Raw genomic sequence first — 17,104 nt, forward strand, 5'->3', positions numbered from 1 at the left:
TTTGACTTGTTTATATTCATTGTGGAAAAAAGTGATGCTGCCTCCATGGCTGACTCTGTCCGGCAACTAATGATGCTGCCTCCATGGCTGACTCTGCCTGGTGACTAGTGATGGTATCTCTGTCCCTCTCCCCCAGCCAATGGGAGCTGCGGAGGACAGCGCCTGCAGCAGACAAAGCCGGCAGTGTGGCTGCATGGGTCTCCCCTCCACGGGCCGCAGTGGGGAGGTTCTCAGGCCACAGATGGCCTACGGAACCCCTGCTATAGATGCTTCCCCAAATGCTTTGTGATTTCACTAACTGCCACTCGGACCAGCTCCATGCTCTTCTAGAACTTTCTACAGCTCATAGGACATCCTTATTAATCCTTCTCACTAGCTCCTAGGCTCTTCTCAGTATGTTTTCATTAAATTTATAATTACAGGGTGTTCTTTCTGTTGGATATGGGCTGTTGTATCGTTCTCTGGTTCATTACACATGGTTTATTGTGTGAGTATCAGACCTAATGATCAGTGATTTTAAGGACACTGTGGCAATCCAAGATGGAGTCTGAAAACTGTCATCTTGTGACTCCATCTTGTGATCTTCTGTACACTGTCAGCCTGGTCTGGATGAAACTGGACTGAACAGGTTTTCCCCACCACTGGGCAATCCCCAAGGTTCCATCACCTCAGACTGTTTCCCGCCTTTCTAGAGATCATACCATGTTTTCCCACCATAGATTCTATAAAAGAACTGTGATCACAGGCTGATGGGGCAGTCCATCATAGCGACTGTGTGTGTGCGGTTTTGGGTCTTCGTGGCACTCGTGCATCAGCGAAGAACACCATTCGTTCCCGGAGTGAAGAGAAAAGAAGACACATTACCATCTTACCTGTCCTGCACCTGGAGAATGTCACCATCCAGAGGGTTCCTGGTCCACTTCTTCTGTCCTGACATCCATCGAAAGACTCTCCAGTGTTCCTTCTCCAAGGGTTTAAATTGCCTATAGAGTAAAGGTCCTGGACTTTACCACTGCCACCGAAGTGCTGGGAATTGAGTGAAAAAGCAATTAGGGTTTCTAAGTTGAGGATCATATTTCTTAAATGCCAGGGTGGGTTTAGTTTCATTCTTGGGCCTGAGCTTCATGCTCGCAGGGAAGAGCTGCTGTGTCACTGGGTTTGTTTGTTATATAGCTATTAGTCATTTACATTTACCCCTTCCCTATCTGTGTAATTCTATCCCCTACATTTACCTGTTTGTTTTGAACCTTATCTCTTGTCAGTTATATTTATTGTGCACCACACAAGGGGAGTGGGGAGGAGATCTGCACCCGTCCACCTGTGACAGATAACAGCAAAGGGCAAATCTGCTCTTTTGAGAAAAAGGGGCTTGTTTGTATTCCGATACCTACACCACTTTACACATTCAGAATTATCTTGGCTCCCCTTTGAGATAACATTTCCAGATGGCAGAGGGGATACTCAGGGTCTTTATGAGGAAAATATTAAACCTAGGTGTATAAATGTGTTGGGTAATTACTTCACCTGTGTGAAATTCACTTCAGTTTCAAATGGTTCTGGTATATTTCGCCTCTTGTCCAAAACTGTTCTGTAGCATTGCTGTGCACCTTTAGACTTTTGACGTTTCATCCCAAGGTTGGTTGCATGTCAGTAGCGAGAAGAAATGATTCCTGTGTAGTGTGAAATACTTGGGATCCTTCCAGATGACAGGTGTGGTAAAGATCTAAGTAATCCTCACTTAGAGATGTAGTAGCAATTAACCTTTCTTATATATTGGCTCCTTGCTGCATATGTAATTTTTCAATTTTTTTTCGGTGTTGTAGGAAGAAACAGGTGAGAATTGGGAACACCATGGACATAGACCCCACTGCAACCTCTTGTTATGCCTCACTCATTGCTTGTGGAAACACACCTGCTGATTATGGGGTGCTTTGGAATTTTCACCTTCCTGTGGCAATGCTTTACCAATGCAACTCTCATCTGGTAAGTTACTGCTTGGCCATGATAAGGGTCAGATAGTTTCCAATTACATTTGCTTCATCCTGCTTGTAACTGTTTATCTTTCTTTGCTCCTCACCCCAACCCACCCTCTAAGCCCAAAGGAAAAGCACTGAAAGGTCAGAATTCACTGGAGAGACTGATCATTTGAGAGTATAGGCTGTTTGTACAATGCTTAGGTGATCATTTTTGAGATCTTGGAAAGTGCAAATAACCTACTTACCTCTAAAAGTCTAAACATGAATTCTACTTCCTGGGTCCCTCTACATATTACCTGAAAAGAAGAGAAATATTATTGGCAAAAACATTTTGTTTTAGAGTAAAGTGAGGATTTTCCTTTATTGAGAGTCCTCTGAGTCTTCTTCCAGTTTCCCCTATAGTTTTCATGGTCTGCTCTATTTTCCCCATTGTGGCCATGGGTTGGGGGAGAGAAGTTTATCAAATGCAAACTCAATTATGTGACACAAAGCTGGTATAACATTTTACTACAGACACAAAAACAAGTAGTGCTAGCCATAATATTAAACAGCTTGGCAATCTTTCACCAAAGGTGTTCCTGCCATGGGTCATATGAAAGCCATGCAGCTAGACATGAAGGCTTTGCTCATGCTGTGGAATAGTTCCACGGAAAATAAAGTTCTCTCCCTGCCATCTTTAGGTGTGAGGTTTTTCCTGTAATCTTTTCTTCGCAGTAATTACGGTATTTGTAAGTGTGTATATTGATATTAGTTCACCTAGATAACTATAACTTTATATGCCTTGCCTCCCAAACACTGGGATATGTGGGGAAGTAGTAGTATCCTCATTTTACAGATAGAGAACTGAGGTTAAGAAAGACAGCGCAGAGAATTGAAACCAGATCTCCAATGTCCCAGTCCAGCACCTTGACGATAACACCATCCTTCGGCCCTGTCACCCTTTTAAAAAATGAACTGCAGGCCTTACACTGTTTTTACGGTCTCAAATCATTCACATCACATACATAAATCTTAAATTACAAACTGTTGTGGAAAAATTCACCCACGCATCATTTTTAGTTCAGAGACTCAGCCTGAGGCCCATTTATTGATAACATACCACACGTTAGGGGCAGCAGCTATTTGGAACTGCTCCCCCGAAGTGAAGCATACAGAAGCTTTTAAAGCTTAAAACCGCAAACAAATTACACACAGTTAAGTAATGATGTCCATATTAGGAATTAAGTCACACATACTTGGGTAATAGTGACCTTATTAGGAATTAGAGAGTTAGGGTCTCTTGGTACTTTCCAGTGTTCTTTCACAACCTCACCTGATATGGGTGCAATTTGAGTTAGGGTCTTTTTCAGTACTTTCCACCGTGGTTATACCCTTGCCTTTTATGGGGTATTACTTACACAATTGGAATAGGGGAGGACATCTAAAAATCCATTTCAGACAATTGCTTCTCACAAGCGGTTATTATATGCCATAAGCAGTAGAGACATATTGCAAATTGTCCTTATTTCCAGGGCTTTCCACAACCCTCCCTCTGCCCTCCCACCCCCCAAACCTTTGACCGCCACTGTCAGGGAGCACAATACTTAGCTTAGCTCAGGTTTTGGGCCTGCTAGCTACAAGGCAGGCCTAGACCAAGCAAGTAAAAGCCTAGACCATCAGGGCAAGGTCAATTTTCCACCACAAAACCTATTAACATTTTTAAACAAAGGAGTTGAAAATGAGTTCCTGCTTTACGTCCCTGCCAGGGCTTGACTTCGGGGTTCTTTGTACAGTCTTCTTCTGCTCCCTTCCCAATGCAGCAGCAGGTGAGATGACAAGAACCTCAAAACCCAAATCACCGTTTTCAAGTACCAGTTCCTTCTGTGCATCCGTATCTGTCTTTCTGTCTATGTCAGGTGTATCAGGGACTGTATATCTTATTTTGCCCTGGAGAAAATAGAACCCTTCACTTAGGCTGTAGCAGGTAAATAAAGGAGGAATTTTTTTATAATGTTCCAACATGTTTAACTTGGCTCTGTGTGTAAGCTCTGTGATGCATTTGGGACCATAAATAGTTTTCACAAGTTTTGCTCCTTCCCTTTAACACTTAAAACTGCAGTGGAGCACACTTGCTTGTAATCTGACCCCCACAAAAATGCCTGATGTTCTTTCTTGCTTTCTACACACAGACAAGCATCCTAACCATCTCCTACCCTTCCCGGCCCCTAGCTTCACTCCCTGAAGCCTGCCCAGCTGCAAGCATCCTGTCACCAAGTTCTTCCAGTTTCCAGGTGCCCTAAAGCTTGGTTACTTCCTTTGGTTCCCCTTCCTGGAGTTATCTTAAAATCCTACTCCCTTCCATTTTGATCTGAAGCATAAATAATCAAGTGTGTTCATGCTAGGTGTGAGAACTGGAATGATCCTGATCTCTGAAAAAACAACAACATTACTCCCCTCTCCTGCCTCCTGAGTAACTCACTTCAGGTGTCTGAGTGCCGAGAATATACATGGATTCCGTGGGCAGGGAACTGAAGCAAAGACAATCTAGTCAGTCCTCATTCTCCAGGAGCAGTTTAGCTTCTGGATGTTGGGAGTTCAGAGTCTACTGCTGAGGGCTGTGATCTGTGAATGAAACAGTGGAATGTGGGAGAAACGTCAAGTTCTAGTTTTGTTTTGTTTTAAACCAGGGGTCTCAAACATGCGGCCCGCGGGCCGCATGCGGCCCGCGGAGCTCTTCCCTGCGGCCCGCGGAGCTCCCCAGGGGAGCTCCGCAGGGGCCCCCAAGAGAAAAGCGGAGGCTCCCGCCTCCGCCCCTCTCCTGGAGCCTCGGCGCATAGAGCGCCGAGGCTCCGTCCGAGCGCCTGAGCCCCGCCCCGATCCGAGCCGCGTGGGGAGGGGGCGGGGCTGGGAGCTCTGGGCTGAGCGCTGCGCTCGGCGTGGAGCTCCCAGCCCCGCCCCTCACCACGCGGCTCTGAGCGGGACCGCCGGAGACGCGCTCGGGTAAGGGAGGGGGGGGAAGCGGGACCCGCCGGGGCCGGGCCGGGGGAAGGGAAGCGGGACCCGCCGGGGCCGGGCTGGGGGGGGGGGAAGGGAAGCGCTCAGGGCTGGGGCAGAGGATTAGGGTGCGGGGGGATGAGGGGTTCATGATGTGGGGGCGCTCAGGGCTGGGGCAGAGGATTAGGGTGTGGGGGGATGAGGGCTCTGGCTGGGGCTGAGGATTAGGGTGCAGGGTCCTAGTGCCTGCCCTCCGCCAGTACTGGCAAGGCAGGCTTCCCTTACCCTGAGCCTCTCCAACCCCAAACCCTCAGCCCCAGCCAGAGCCCTCATTCCCCCCGCACCCTAATCCTCAGCCCCAGCCCTGAGCACCCCCACATCATGAACCCCTCATCCCCCTGCACCCTAATCCTCAGCCCCAGCCAGAGCCCTCATCCCCCCACACCCTAATCCTCTGCCCCAGCCCTGAGCGCCCCCACATCATGAACCCTCATCCCCCCGCACCCTAATCCTCTGCCCACGCCCTGAGCGCCCCCACATCCTGAACCCCTCATCCACAGCCCTCACCCCACACTCGAAACCTCGTCCCTAGCCCTGAGCCCCCTCGCATCATGAACCCCTCATCCACAGCCCTCACCCACAGCCCAACCCTCTTCCCTAGCCCTGAGCCCCCTCGCATCATGAACCCCTCATCCACAGCCCTCACCCCACAGCCCAACCCTCTTCCCTAGCCCTGAGCCCCCTCGCATCAAGAACCCCTCAACCACACCCCACACCCCACACCCCAACCTCTTCCCTAGCCCTGAGCCCCCTCCTGCATCATGTACCCCTCGCCCTCAGCCCCACAGCCCTCACCCCTGCACTCCCTCCTATCCCCAAACTCCGTCCCAAAGCCTGCACCCCCACCCCCTGCCGCAACCTGGAGCCTGCATCGAGCACAGAGCCTGCATCCAGACCCCCTCCCCCACCCAAACTCCCTCCCAGAGCCTTAGGCAGTAAATCTAAGTGCGTGTTTTGTCCTTTGAGTGAGGTGCATTACTGAGTGTATATATTTATTAAAACTGCGCGCGCTTAGGGGAGGAGGTGGAGAAGAGACAGGGCAGGGGCGGGGCCTCATGGAAGGGGTGGATTGGGGGTGGGGCCAGGGGCAGCAAGGGGGCGTGTCAGTGATGCGGCCCTCGGGCCAATGCACTAGTCCTCATGCGGCCCTCGGGGTCATTTGAGTTTGAGACCCCTGTTTTAAACGTTTGTTTTTATCTCATGGTTGTGCCCCTGGACAAGATAGAAACTCCCCTTCCACCACTTTAGGAGTCCAAGCACTGTAGATTTGTTAGGTGCCTGGGAATTGCATCCCAGATGGGTTAATATAAATGCCACACAACTACTAGTAATAGTGCATTTATAACCAGGCTCCACAGCTGACTACACACTCCCTTGACAGGGTCTCTGTGTTATGAAATATTCCGCTCTGGTTTTATAAGTGAGGGGAGACATTCGCTTTCTTTAATTCTGTTTATTACAATCAGGCAATATCTGCAGTTACACTTAAGCAGAAGGACACATGCTGTTAAATATAGTAACTAATGATTTCACCACTTCCTTTAAGTACAAGGAAAAACAATCAAGCAGACACTGGTTCATTTACTGCTGAAGAGAGGTTGAGGCACCGTGATGGAACAGGAACGCTGACAAGGAATAGGGGAAGGACTATGGGGGGATTTACACCAACGTCAAACCTGCCAGGCCTCACTCAGATGACAAAAGAAAGACTCTCTCCACTGGATTAATTTTAAGGCACTGTTTACATAGTATACAGGCTAGTATGTGTGATACCACTGCCCTCTAGTGGACAGATTAAGTGTTAAACTCTGCTGCTAAGGCCTGTATTTCATTTGAGGTCTGACCTTCGTTTACCCCGGTGAAGGGGTGGGTGGCCTTGTTTGGCCTGATGATGACCCCATACTTCTGGAAATCTCACCATCCTTGCACATGCCAATCTGGTGACTTCCCTCATGGTTTCTTGGTAGTTAATTGCTCTCACACCTGGAGCCTTCCACTCAGTATTTCACAAACAGGGCAACTGGAGAAAGAAGCACCTCTCACGTCACTCCAAAAATGACCCCTTCAGATTGCTGACCAGAGGATGAGATGCTCTGAAAGGGAATGCTGCTCCATCACTCAAGGGATGGAAAGATGGGAGGTGATAGGGAGGTTGGTTCCTTTCTATTCTAGTAGCAGGTGAAGTGATGAGTCTTCCACCCAGAAGTATCTACCTTAAAATGTATTACATGGGCTTTCAAGATTATTGCTAATTTACATACATATTGACAGAAGAATCAAACTGGGGCATCTCTAGGTGCAAAGTGCATTAAGATTTGTTGGTTGCCTTTGATATATATGTTTTTATTTTCCTATATGTATTTACGTTCCTATATTCATGTTGTTAGCTTTTCCTCTTTTTTCTTCACTTTCAACTGTGGCTGGAAGTTCAAAGTCAGTGATTCAGTGCTGGGTCTTGGTGCTGGTGAGATGTTTTAGGAGCCCAGAGATGGCACTTCCTCACCAGCCAGCTTCTTTGTAGGCATTGTTCAGGCGAGTGCAGATTTCGTTGGTCACCTTCTCAAAGGAAGCCTTGCAGTCTCCACCATATTTCTCCTCCATCAGTTGCAAGATAATGTCACAGATTATCTAAAGGAGAAGGGGGGTGGGTGGGAGGGAGGGAAAGAAGCAGACTGTGTGAACTCCCTCCATTCTATCTGTGAATAAGAATTGCTGTTTGTCAATTGGGTTCCTCCTAATAAGAAAAAGTTGCCTGATTCTTTTTGGAGAAGGGAAAGGGACACAGAAACTGCTTTGCAATGTGTGGCATTCAGAACTGGAAATGGGTAATGAAAATGAGCTGTGGTGGAAAACCCACTCTACACCATTACCACTGTTTGTGTAAATCTATCCCATATCTGATGGATTGATTTTGGCCACACTTGTATATGTAGTCCTAAGAGCATATGAATTGCCATATAAGATAAATCAGCAGGCCATCTAGTCCATTATCCTGTCTGTGACCAGTATTAGGCCATGTCTACACTACCACTTTGGTCGGTATAATTTATGTCGCTCAGGGGTGTGAAAAAACACACCTCTGAGCAACATATGTTAGACCAAGAGACGCACCAGTGTGGACAGCGCTATATCGAGAGAACTTCTCCCTCTCATATAGCTATCGCTGCTTGTGGAGGTGGTTTTATTATGCTCACAGGAGAGCTCTCTCCCATCAGCATAGAGTGGCTAGATAAGTGATCTTGCAGCGGCACAGCTGCATTTATTACAGCTGTGCCACTGTAAGCTCTCTAGTGTAGACACGGTCCTTGATGTTTCAGCATAAGGTGCAAGAAACCATGTACTGAACAATTATGGATTAGCCTGCCCATAAGGCAAGCTTTCTCCTAATCCTTCTCATTTACTAGGTGTCTTATGCTCTGAAACAATGAGGGTCTTTATCTCTTCTTAAATATATATGTAATGTCATTACAATACTAACCTACTTCCTAGGCAAGTCTTGAGATTTAATTAATGCTACCAGAATGCTTTGAAGGTTAAAAGTTCTATGTACTTTCTATATAGTACTATATTACAAGCCTGGGTAATGTGATGCAAGGGGATGTAGGGATGGGGAATGGACACTACTGGCAGCACATTTGTCAGTTCTAATTATGACCTTTCTGCAGCCCCAAATGCATAAGCATCATCGAAGCTGATTGACACCTGTTCTGTCTCACAGAAAAGATGTGCATCCCATTACATGTTGATACATTTGAGAGGAGAAGTCTGCTGACTCACCCTAAAGTTCTTGGGGTCAACCTTGAGCTGCATTGCATGTTTCTTGCCCAGTGGGTTCACTATCCCAAGGAAAGCATCAGTGCTGTCGAGGTGTTGGACCAAGTCATTGATGGTCGTGAGGACCCTCTTGCCATGACTCCTGACCTGATCTGACTGTTCCATCTCTTCGGCTGTGCCCATCCCTTTAAAGTGGGTGAAGTAGGACTTGGTGTCTGGGTGTTCTGTAAACATTCTGCAGGGGTTGGAGAAGAAATGGGAGAGGAATACAAGACAGTTGAGAGACTTTTTTTTCCCTAATGAGCTGAGCACTGAGACATTGACACTGGTGTAGCTTCATGTTGAAGACCTTGTCTCATGTACTTCCTTGACTTCTCTCCCTAACTATAATCATCACTTGTTCTCTTTTCTGTGTCAGCTCTGGCTTTCTCTGGCCTTCTTTCCTAGCAAGTCAAAAGCAGATCCCTGCTAACTCCAGACAACTATCCTGTAGTAATCTGCCATTACCTCTGCTCAGCCACCTCCAGGATTTTTTCTTGTTAATTTAACTTTAAAACTTGCTCAGAATTCTGCCAGCCAGAAACCTAGTGACCACAATGATGCTTGCTAACACCAAATGCTCACAGCCTACCTGTTGTCTTCTCTTCCTAGCTAGTTTCACTCATCATTTAACAAAAGTATGTAACAGAAAATGCCTCCAGAGTGTGAGGCCAGGAGGCACATTCATCTTCTGTACCTGGATTAAAATCCTACTTTGTCCAGTTTTCCCACTTAAATGGATGATTTATAAAACAATAAAAGCTGAAATCCATTGGAAATTGGGAATTCAGTCCCACCAAGGATGTTGCGAGAGCCCAAGAAGATGTAAACAGAGACTCCAAGTGGTAGGCTCTTCCCCTTATTTAAAGACATGAATAGATGGAGGGAACCCCTAGCATAGGCTTTGTTAGCCAACTCTTTATTCGGGGAAGGCCCAGTCTGCAGTTTGCTGCCTGCCTTCAGATGGTTAAGTGTTAGGGACCACTGGCATCATTCACTCAAAAGATGGTTTAGACTGAAGTCACCTGTGAAGGAAATGAGGCTTCTTTCTATAATCCCATCCAAAGTTTAGTGGCATCTTGGCAAATCATGTAAGAAGGCAATATTTCCCTCGCTGGAACAAACTAATAATTTATTTAGTCTGGCCATAGAAAGTGCCAAACAAGATTCCCTGGGCAGAAGGGCTTATGGTTTAAAGGGGTACAAGTTAATACACTACAGAGCAATGAAATACAGAAATGGAGTGGAAGGTGGTCATTGTAATTGAAATGCCTCACAGACTAGCTGAGGTTCAGAGTGCGGCTATATACATGAGAAGTGACACTAAAAATGGCATTGTGTGGTTCTAGGTTTGCGACTCAGTGACTATCATTTTATAGGTAAAGATTTTTTTTATTTTCCCAAAACTTCCAGCCCTCTAAGTGTAGCCCAGGATCTGATACTAAAGCCAGAACTCCTGGCTTGGGCATCATCGCCGGTAAAAACAAAAAAAAGTCTTCAATCAGATGTTAGTTAGCAATTGTGCAGATAGTGCATAGAAAGGAATAGAATCCAGCTCATTCTCCACGAGCTGTGTTGGCTCAGTAGAGCTAACAGTAATAAAAAGTGCTAAATCTTTTACAGTAAATACCACAGGGAACAGATCGGTTGAATGAGACAGCACCGTTTTAAAAATTATCTCTTTTCTGACCTTAGTTGTACTTTACGATATTCTAGGATGGAGAGGGAAAGAGCTTTATGTACATTTACTGAGGCTGATGCAGGGATTCAGAGTGGTGTCAGAGGAGGAAGGAGTTAGTGAAAGAGGCACCAGAAATGGTAAGGAGTTGCACTTGGGCAGATCCGTGGCAGGGTTATACGAGTGGGTACAGGCAGAGATGTAAATGCCAGCTGAGTTACTGGGTGCTTTGAAGATGAAGAGAAGACGTTTGAATTTTTGGGAAGGAGAGAAGCAAGTGTTAATATTCTAGAGGAAAAGATCCAAGGAGAATGAGACTAGAAACAAAGCTATTCATTATGTAAGAGGAGGTCAGTAATGAGAGCAATTTCTGTGGAATGAAATAGGTGAAAGCTAGATTGGAAAGAGTCAAGGAGAATTGAAAGAGAAGTTTTGAGGACATAGAAGTAAACAACTCATTAAAGGAGTTTAGAGGGACATAGGATCTAGATTCTGTTCCTGGTTCTATCACAGACTAGTATGTGGACTAAGGAAAGTCAGTTAACTTTCTGTTTTGTCTGTCCCATTGTTAGCTGCTTATGGGACAGAGTGAAGAGGCGTGTCTGGCTCGCTGGCCTTCTGTTTTATACTGTTCATTATTGTATATACCTCAGTTATCTCTCTTCTTTTCAAGTGAAATAGTTCTAGTTTCTTTCATCTTTTCCAACCCATTTCTCCACACTCCTCTTTTACTTCTCTGAACCTCTTTTGTCTCATCTATTTCCCACTGAGGTGCGGTATCTATAGCTAATAACCTTTCAAGACAAGGAATTGTGCGAAGTGCACCAGAACAAGTTCCTAGCATGTAGTTCTCTCAGTCTCCTTTCCTCCCCCGCTTGGCCAGCAATGGAATGAGATCTTTCTTTACCTGACCAGGACAGTTGTCCCATTGTCTTCAGCATTGGCATACATCTTCTCCCAGGCCCCACGAGCCTTCTGCACTTCTGCTTCAGAGAATGCCATGTTGAGATCAGAGTGGAGTGAGATGAGAGGAAGGGTTGGGAGTTGCAGGTAGTGTGATTTGTGCTCCTGCTCTCTGTTTCAGAGCTCTCTATATACTGCCCTAGGGATTTAAGGGCTTTTGAATGGGTGCTTTGTTTCCATTTCAGTCAGTCACATTTCTGCAGGTTTTAGTGCTGTCTAATCACCTCTAATCAGGAAAGGAGGTTACCATGTTGAGAGGGAGGGATAGCATTCTCACTGTGAAGGCAGAGGACCACAGTACACAGAGAAGAGGTCTTGCTGTGAAGGGAGGGGAGGGAGAAGAGTGGTTGGGGTTTCAGTGGGCAAGGATGGGGTTTGGGCTGGCCTATCCAATGGCTTTTCAGCCATGTCAGCGTGTCCATTTTCTTCCATAAAGACACCCCCGCACTGCTGTGGGTATCAGAGTTGCAGGATAAGTTATATCTTCGACCCCTCACTCAGTATCTTTGTGGCGACTTTTCTAAGTGACAGGCCCAGCACCTTCATGTCTCCGAGTGGAATCCTGAGATTCACCCCATCTTTAGATTGGGTCTCCAGGCTACAGCACACCTGTTACTAACCATGTTTCCTCAGATGGTCCAGTTGGGTTTGGACCCTGCTATAGATTTCCCTTCAGGAGCCATGAACACTAGGTAAACACAGTGACACCCAACAGCTTCTTCAAAACCAAGTATTTATTTATCCATAGGAATGTAGCAATCAGGGAGAAAAAGGCCTGCAAGAAGGCCTACACCCACATAATGCTTAGCATTTCCCCCAAACTTAGGGAGGCATGACAGGAGGGTCAGTGTCTCCCCAGCAGTAAACTCCTTCTTTGGACACACTCAGCTTCAGGGCTCAGGCTTTTAACTCCGTCCTAGCTTTGTTTCCTTTTTCCCACTTGGATTATCACCATCACCACCACCACTTGGGATTACTAGCGAGCCTGCTGAGCAGAGCCTGGTGGGGGCAAACCTGCAAAGGCATTGATACCTGTAATAAGTATCGGTGATTGGGCTATCTGCAGACCTGCAAAAACCACCCAGGACTGAGTTAACTCTTTGCACCCAGCAGACAGCATGGTAGCAATCAAATACAGAGGTATGCATACTATCAATGAATAATAGATATCTCCCACGTTCTTCACAGAGTGTCGGTGAGCCTACACTGATCCCTTTCTAGTGTATGCCTGACCTGCCAGCTCCACTCCATAGCGTCTGTCACTGTCAAAACAGTGACCTCTCTATGTCATCGGGGATGTAGACAAGATGCTTTTATAGTTCTTTGTGGTTTGATCATTCCATGCTGGCTACTTTTACAAGGAGGGGATTTTTCTCAACTCATCCATTGCTGAGAACTGGCATCTGAATCAAACTCTACTAATCTGACCATCAGAGCCAGCTCCCCATCTTGGCTTTTCCCAGCCCAAGCCCTCCAATTTGAGGGATACAGAGTCTCTGTAGTCCTGGTCTGAACATTTTTTTGCCTATGCTGCTTCACCTCTGTGATGGTACCTCCCATAAGGCTTTATGGAAATATGCATATGAATGTATATATATATAACATAACTAGAATGTGTATTATACTACATACACCATGTAACATATCTCTGCAAAGGTTATGATCTATTGAATCTATTAATACTATTTATATACATGTATCATTTTTGTATTCGAAGTTATGAATATTGGCTGCATACTTGTTTGATTCTGAGGGCTTGGCTACACTTACAAATTTGCAGCGCTGCAGCAGGGTGTGAAAACACACCCTCTGCAGCACTGCAAATTGCGGCGCTACAAAGCGCCAGTGTAGTCAAAGCCCCAGCGCTGGGAGCCGCGCTCCCAGCGCTGTCTGTTATTCCCCACAGGGAAGTGGAGTACGGACAGCGCTGGGAGAGTTTTCTCCCAGCGCTGGCGCTTTGATTACACTTAGCGCTTCAAAGCGCTGCCGTGGCAGCGCTGCCGTGGCAGCGCTTTGAAATGCAAGTGTAGCTGTAGTGAAGCAGTTGGTCGGGTTCCTGAGAAAAGACTATTCTCAGTAAGTGCCCAATCTGGAAACGCTTAAGCCAACAATGAACTTGGCGACACCAATCCACATCTGGGCTTTCCCAGGAAAGTGGCTTGGCTGGTAAGGAACTCAGTCGTGCATAGACATGTGACTTGTCCAGGTGACTCCAAAACTCCATCTTGGAGCTGGACTTTGCATAGGAGTGAGGCGAGGGTCTCCACCCACAAGAGAAAGTCGATTTAAACCCCCAGAAGACCCCTCCATTTTATCTTCAGCTGGCTAAAGAGAGAGCCTCTCTACCCCCAGGATACTTAGAAGAAACTGGAACAAAGGGCAGTGACTGCAAGGGATGAGAGTGATTGCTGGACCCAGGCTAAAAGGACATTAGTCTGTAAAAGGGAGCATTCTGGAACTGGTGAGCATCTTTTCTGTATTCAGTTTGATCAGACATAGATTTATGCATTTTATTTTATTTTGCTTGGTAACTTACTTTGTTCTGTCTGTTACTACTTGGAACCACTTAAATCCTACTTTCTGTATTTAATAAAATCACTTTTTACTTATTAATTAACTCAGAGTGTGAATTAATACCTGGGGGAGCTTTATACAGGGTAAAACGGACTTATTTGGGTTTAGACCCCATTGGGAGTTGGGCATCTGAGTGTTAAAAGACTGGAACACTTCTGTTAGCTGCTTTCAGGTAAACCTGCAGCTTTGGGGCAAGTAATTCAGACCCAGGGTCTTTGTTGGAGCAGATGGGAATGTCTGGCTCAGTAAGACACGGTGCTGGATTCCCAGACTGCCAGAGGGAAAGCAGGGGCAGAAGTAGTCTTGGAACATCAACCGGCAGCTCCCAAGAGGGTTTCTGTGATCCAACCTGTCACAACCTCCTTTGAAGGCTTTTTATGGTGATGACCATCCATATCAGTGAGAGGGTTGTACACAGAGCTCTGGAGCCCTTTGCTACTGCTGTTTGTTTAATCAGAGAGGGCTACTGCTATCCTTGGCACCACAGTTCACCACAGTCCTGACTTTCCAGCGCTCAGATCTCTCACTCAGCTCTAGTAATTCACCTTAGTCCTGCCTTGCAGGAACGCTGCTTTTCCAGGCCTGCCCCTCAATACACTTCCACCTTATCTTCTAACTCTCCTGCTATTCCAGTCCTTGGTGGCTCCTGAGCTGAGCAAATATAGAATTATGTTCTACCATGTTGTAAGTCGGCAGTATGGGCAAAACATCTGCTGGAGCCTAAGCTGGGATTACCTGACCCTTTTCATTTATGACTTTAGTTCTATCTTTGAAGGCACATCCTTAGAAGTTCAGGCCACCACTGCCTGAGCTCACTGCACCCACAATGGGCCATGTAATTTTAGCACAATAGGAAATCAACAGCACTGAAAATCCAGAGCATACGTGTTTCTTTCCCTTTCCTTACCCTAATCCTGTTGGTTTACAGTTATGATCCTCCTCACATGGCTCCCTAAGAGGTTTGAAAGAAAAAAACCCCAAAACTGATGAGCTCAGTACAGTGCAACCTGCTCAGGGTAAGGGGGAGACAACCGAGGGAGAGACAGACAAGTGTCTGATAGAAACCTAACGTGAGGTGGTAGAAAGAGATTGTAGAAAGAGAACAGAGGCTAATTATTCGTATTAGTCACTTAGGGCAGAATAGGAAGCAAAGGGGCTTAAGCTGCTGCATGGGTAATTCAGGTTAAACTCTAGGAGAATTTTTTTAATGAAGAAAAGTTCAGGAAATAAAAACGCTGCGGCAGGAGGTGGAGGAAACAGTGTTTCTGGAGCTATTCAAACGAGGGACAAAATCCCATGTATAAGGGATGATTTAGGGGGAGGAAAGGGACTGAGCCTACCATGATAGCAAGCAAGGTGTTTCAGCATGTCTGGTGTAATACAGTGACATGGATCTGGCATCATAAACAAAAAGAAACAGTAGTTCCAAACACACAGCCAGCAGCCTTGGTGTAGAGGGGTCTAGATACTGCAGTGATGGGTGCATTAGTAATACCAACAGAGACAAAATAAAGGTGCTTAACCAAGCAATGAACCAGGGCACCAGCACTGAGGCTGTTACAGCCCAGCTCTGGGGCTCCTTAGTTTCACATGTTGCACTCTCCAAGAGTCTTCCTCCATCTCAGCCCTGCTGCAAGTCATCTTCAGCACCTGCCTGGTAAATTCATGCCAGCTCAATTTCACTGGCGGGGGATGGGCAAAGGTCACTTCACCACTACTCCAGACTTGTCCCTCTATATCAGCGGATGTCAGCTACACTGTGAGGTTGAAGACATCCTCTGTCCTGCAAGTCTCTCTGGTGGTATGTCGGTATGGTGTGGAAGGGAGCATGTGTGGAAATTTGTGCACAAGGTGAAGGGAGTTGGTGTGTGTAGGAGTGGGGAGCCGTGTGTGATGTCTGGGAGGTGTGTGTAGACAGGAGTTGTGTTTCTGTACAGAGAGGAATGGGGTGTGCTTTGTGTCTGTATGGGGGTACAGATAGGTGGATCTAGAGGCTGTGTGTATAGTGGCTATCGGGAGGGGGTGGAAAGGTATGGGAGTACGCCACATCTAAAGGATGGGAGGGGATACAGTTGTGTTGGGTAAGTAATGAGGGAGGGCTCCAGCACACTGTAGGTTCTCAAATGACTCCACTGAAAGTGAAAGCCTCCTCCTGTTCCCAACTCCAACAAAGAGCACATTGAGATAGAGCCTTAAGAATGGGGACTTCTGTTTTCTTGTACTAAATCCTCAGCAAAATGTCCTGGATTTCAGGAAAGCTCCTGAAGGTTGAGGGGGAGCAGCTGTGTTGTTGGAATTTCTGCACAAATAGGTCTTTGATGGTAACTGCGAAACTGGGTCAGGGAAATTCTGACCGACACAGACCAGCAAGTAGTCACAGAAGCTCGAAGGGAGAAGTAACATTAAGATGACATGAGGTGTTGGGGCCTCCCATGCCTTAGAACTATAATGTCCTGTTAGGAGCCAAGAATGGGAGAATTACCAAGTGAAGGGGCAGTGAGGGTCTTTAGAGCCACAATCCTCCCTGATTACGGAGAGATTTTCTTTTTCAAGGTGCTCTGAGAGGGAGGACTCCTAAAGAAGAGAATGGGAACCTTCATTTTCCTTATGTTAAAGAATTAGACCTGCACAGGGCATGGAGGTAGAATTTACTTTCCATTGGAATGTTCTTTCAGTTGTGAAATGCCCTGTTCTCAGCCATCTGTATTTTCTTCACACTAGAAGTATTAAGTTTTTCTCTTGGTTAGAACTTGGACCGCCATGATCACCTCTAGGGGAGGGGAGACCCAGGGAGCCGCACTCAGTCCCAGATAACTTCTTCCAGTGGGGCAGGCTACAACAGTGGTGAGTGCATAATACATTTAGCCTGAAACTTTGCAACAGCTCATCTAGACGGGTACCCTCGAGGCACTTGCTGTAACAATACCCATTGCTTTGAGAGTACATTCTCTTTTCTCCAGCTTGTCCTGTTCTTCTCTATCCCCTTTTGTAGGCAGCATGTCCGAGACAAATCTTGGTTCCTTAGATAGCGGTCTTTTCCCCTTTTCCCTCAGGCCTCCTAGTTACA

The 17,104-nt window shown here is 46.4% G+C and overlaps 1 protein-coding gene across 1 annotated transcript; it reads right to left on the minus strand.

The window, feature by feature from the left end:
* Window positions 1-6,539: 6,539 nt before the first annotated feature.
* LOC123350963 (cytoglobin-1-like) lies at window positions 6,540-11,502 on the minus strand. Its single transcript, XM_044989947.1, has 3 exons — window positions 11,408-11,502; window positions 8,787-9,018; window positions 6,540-7,637 (listed from the first exon to the last, which is right to left on the minus strand). The coding sequence occupies exons 1-3, from the start codon at window positions 11,500-11,502 to the stop codon at window positions 7,509-7,511; spliced, it is 456 nt and encodes a 151-aa protein (XP_044845882.1). The 3' UTR covers window positions 6,540-7,508.
* Between the last annotated feature and the right edge of the window lie 5,602 nt (window positions 11,503-17,104).

This window comes from Mauremys mutica, chromosome 1 (genome assembly GCF_020497125.1).
Source record: "Mauremys mutica isolate MM-2020 ecotype Southern chromosome 1, ASM2049712v1, whole genome shotgun sequence".
Taxonomy (NCBI): Eukaryota; Metazoa; Chordata; order Testudines; family Geoemydidae; genus Mauremys; species Mauremys mutica.

Excerpts from the sequence above, each read along its gene's own strand:
- LOC123350963 (XM_044989947.1), bottom strand. The coding sequence starts at position 11,502 with ATGGCATTCTCTGAAGCAGAAGTGCAGAAGGCTCGTGGGGCCTGGGAG. Across the intron at positions 9,019-11,407 it reads GGGACAACTGTCCTGGTCAG|AATGTTTACAGAACACCCAG; the intron begins GTAAAGAAAGAT and ends CAACCCCTGCAG. Across the intron at positions 7,638-8,786 it reads TTGACCCCAAGAACTTTAGG|ATAATCTGTGACATTATCTT; the intron begins GTGAGTCAGCAG and ends CTTCTCCTTTAG.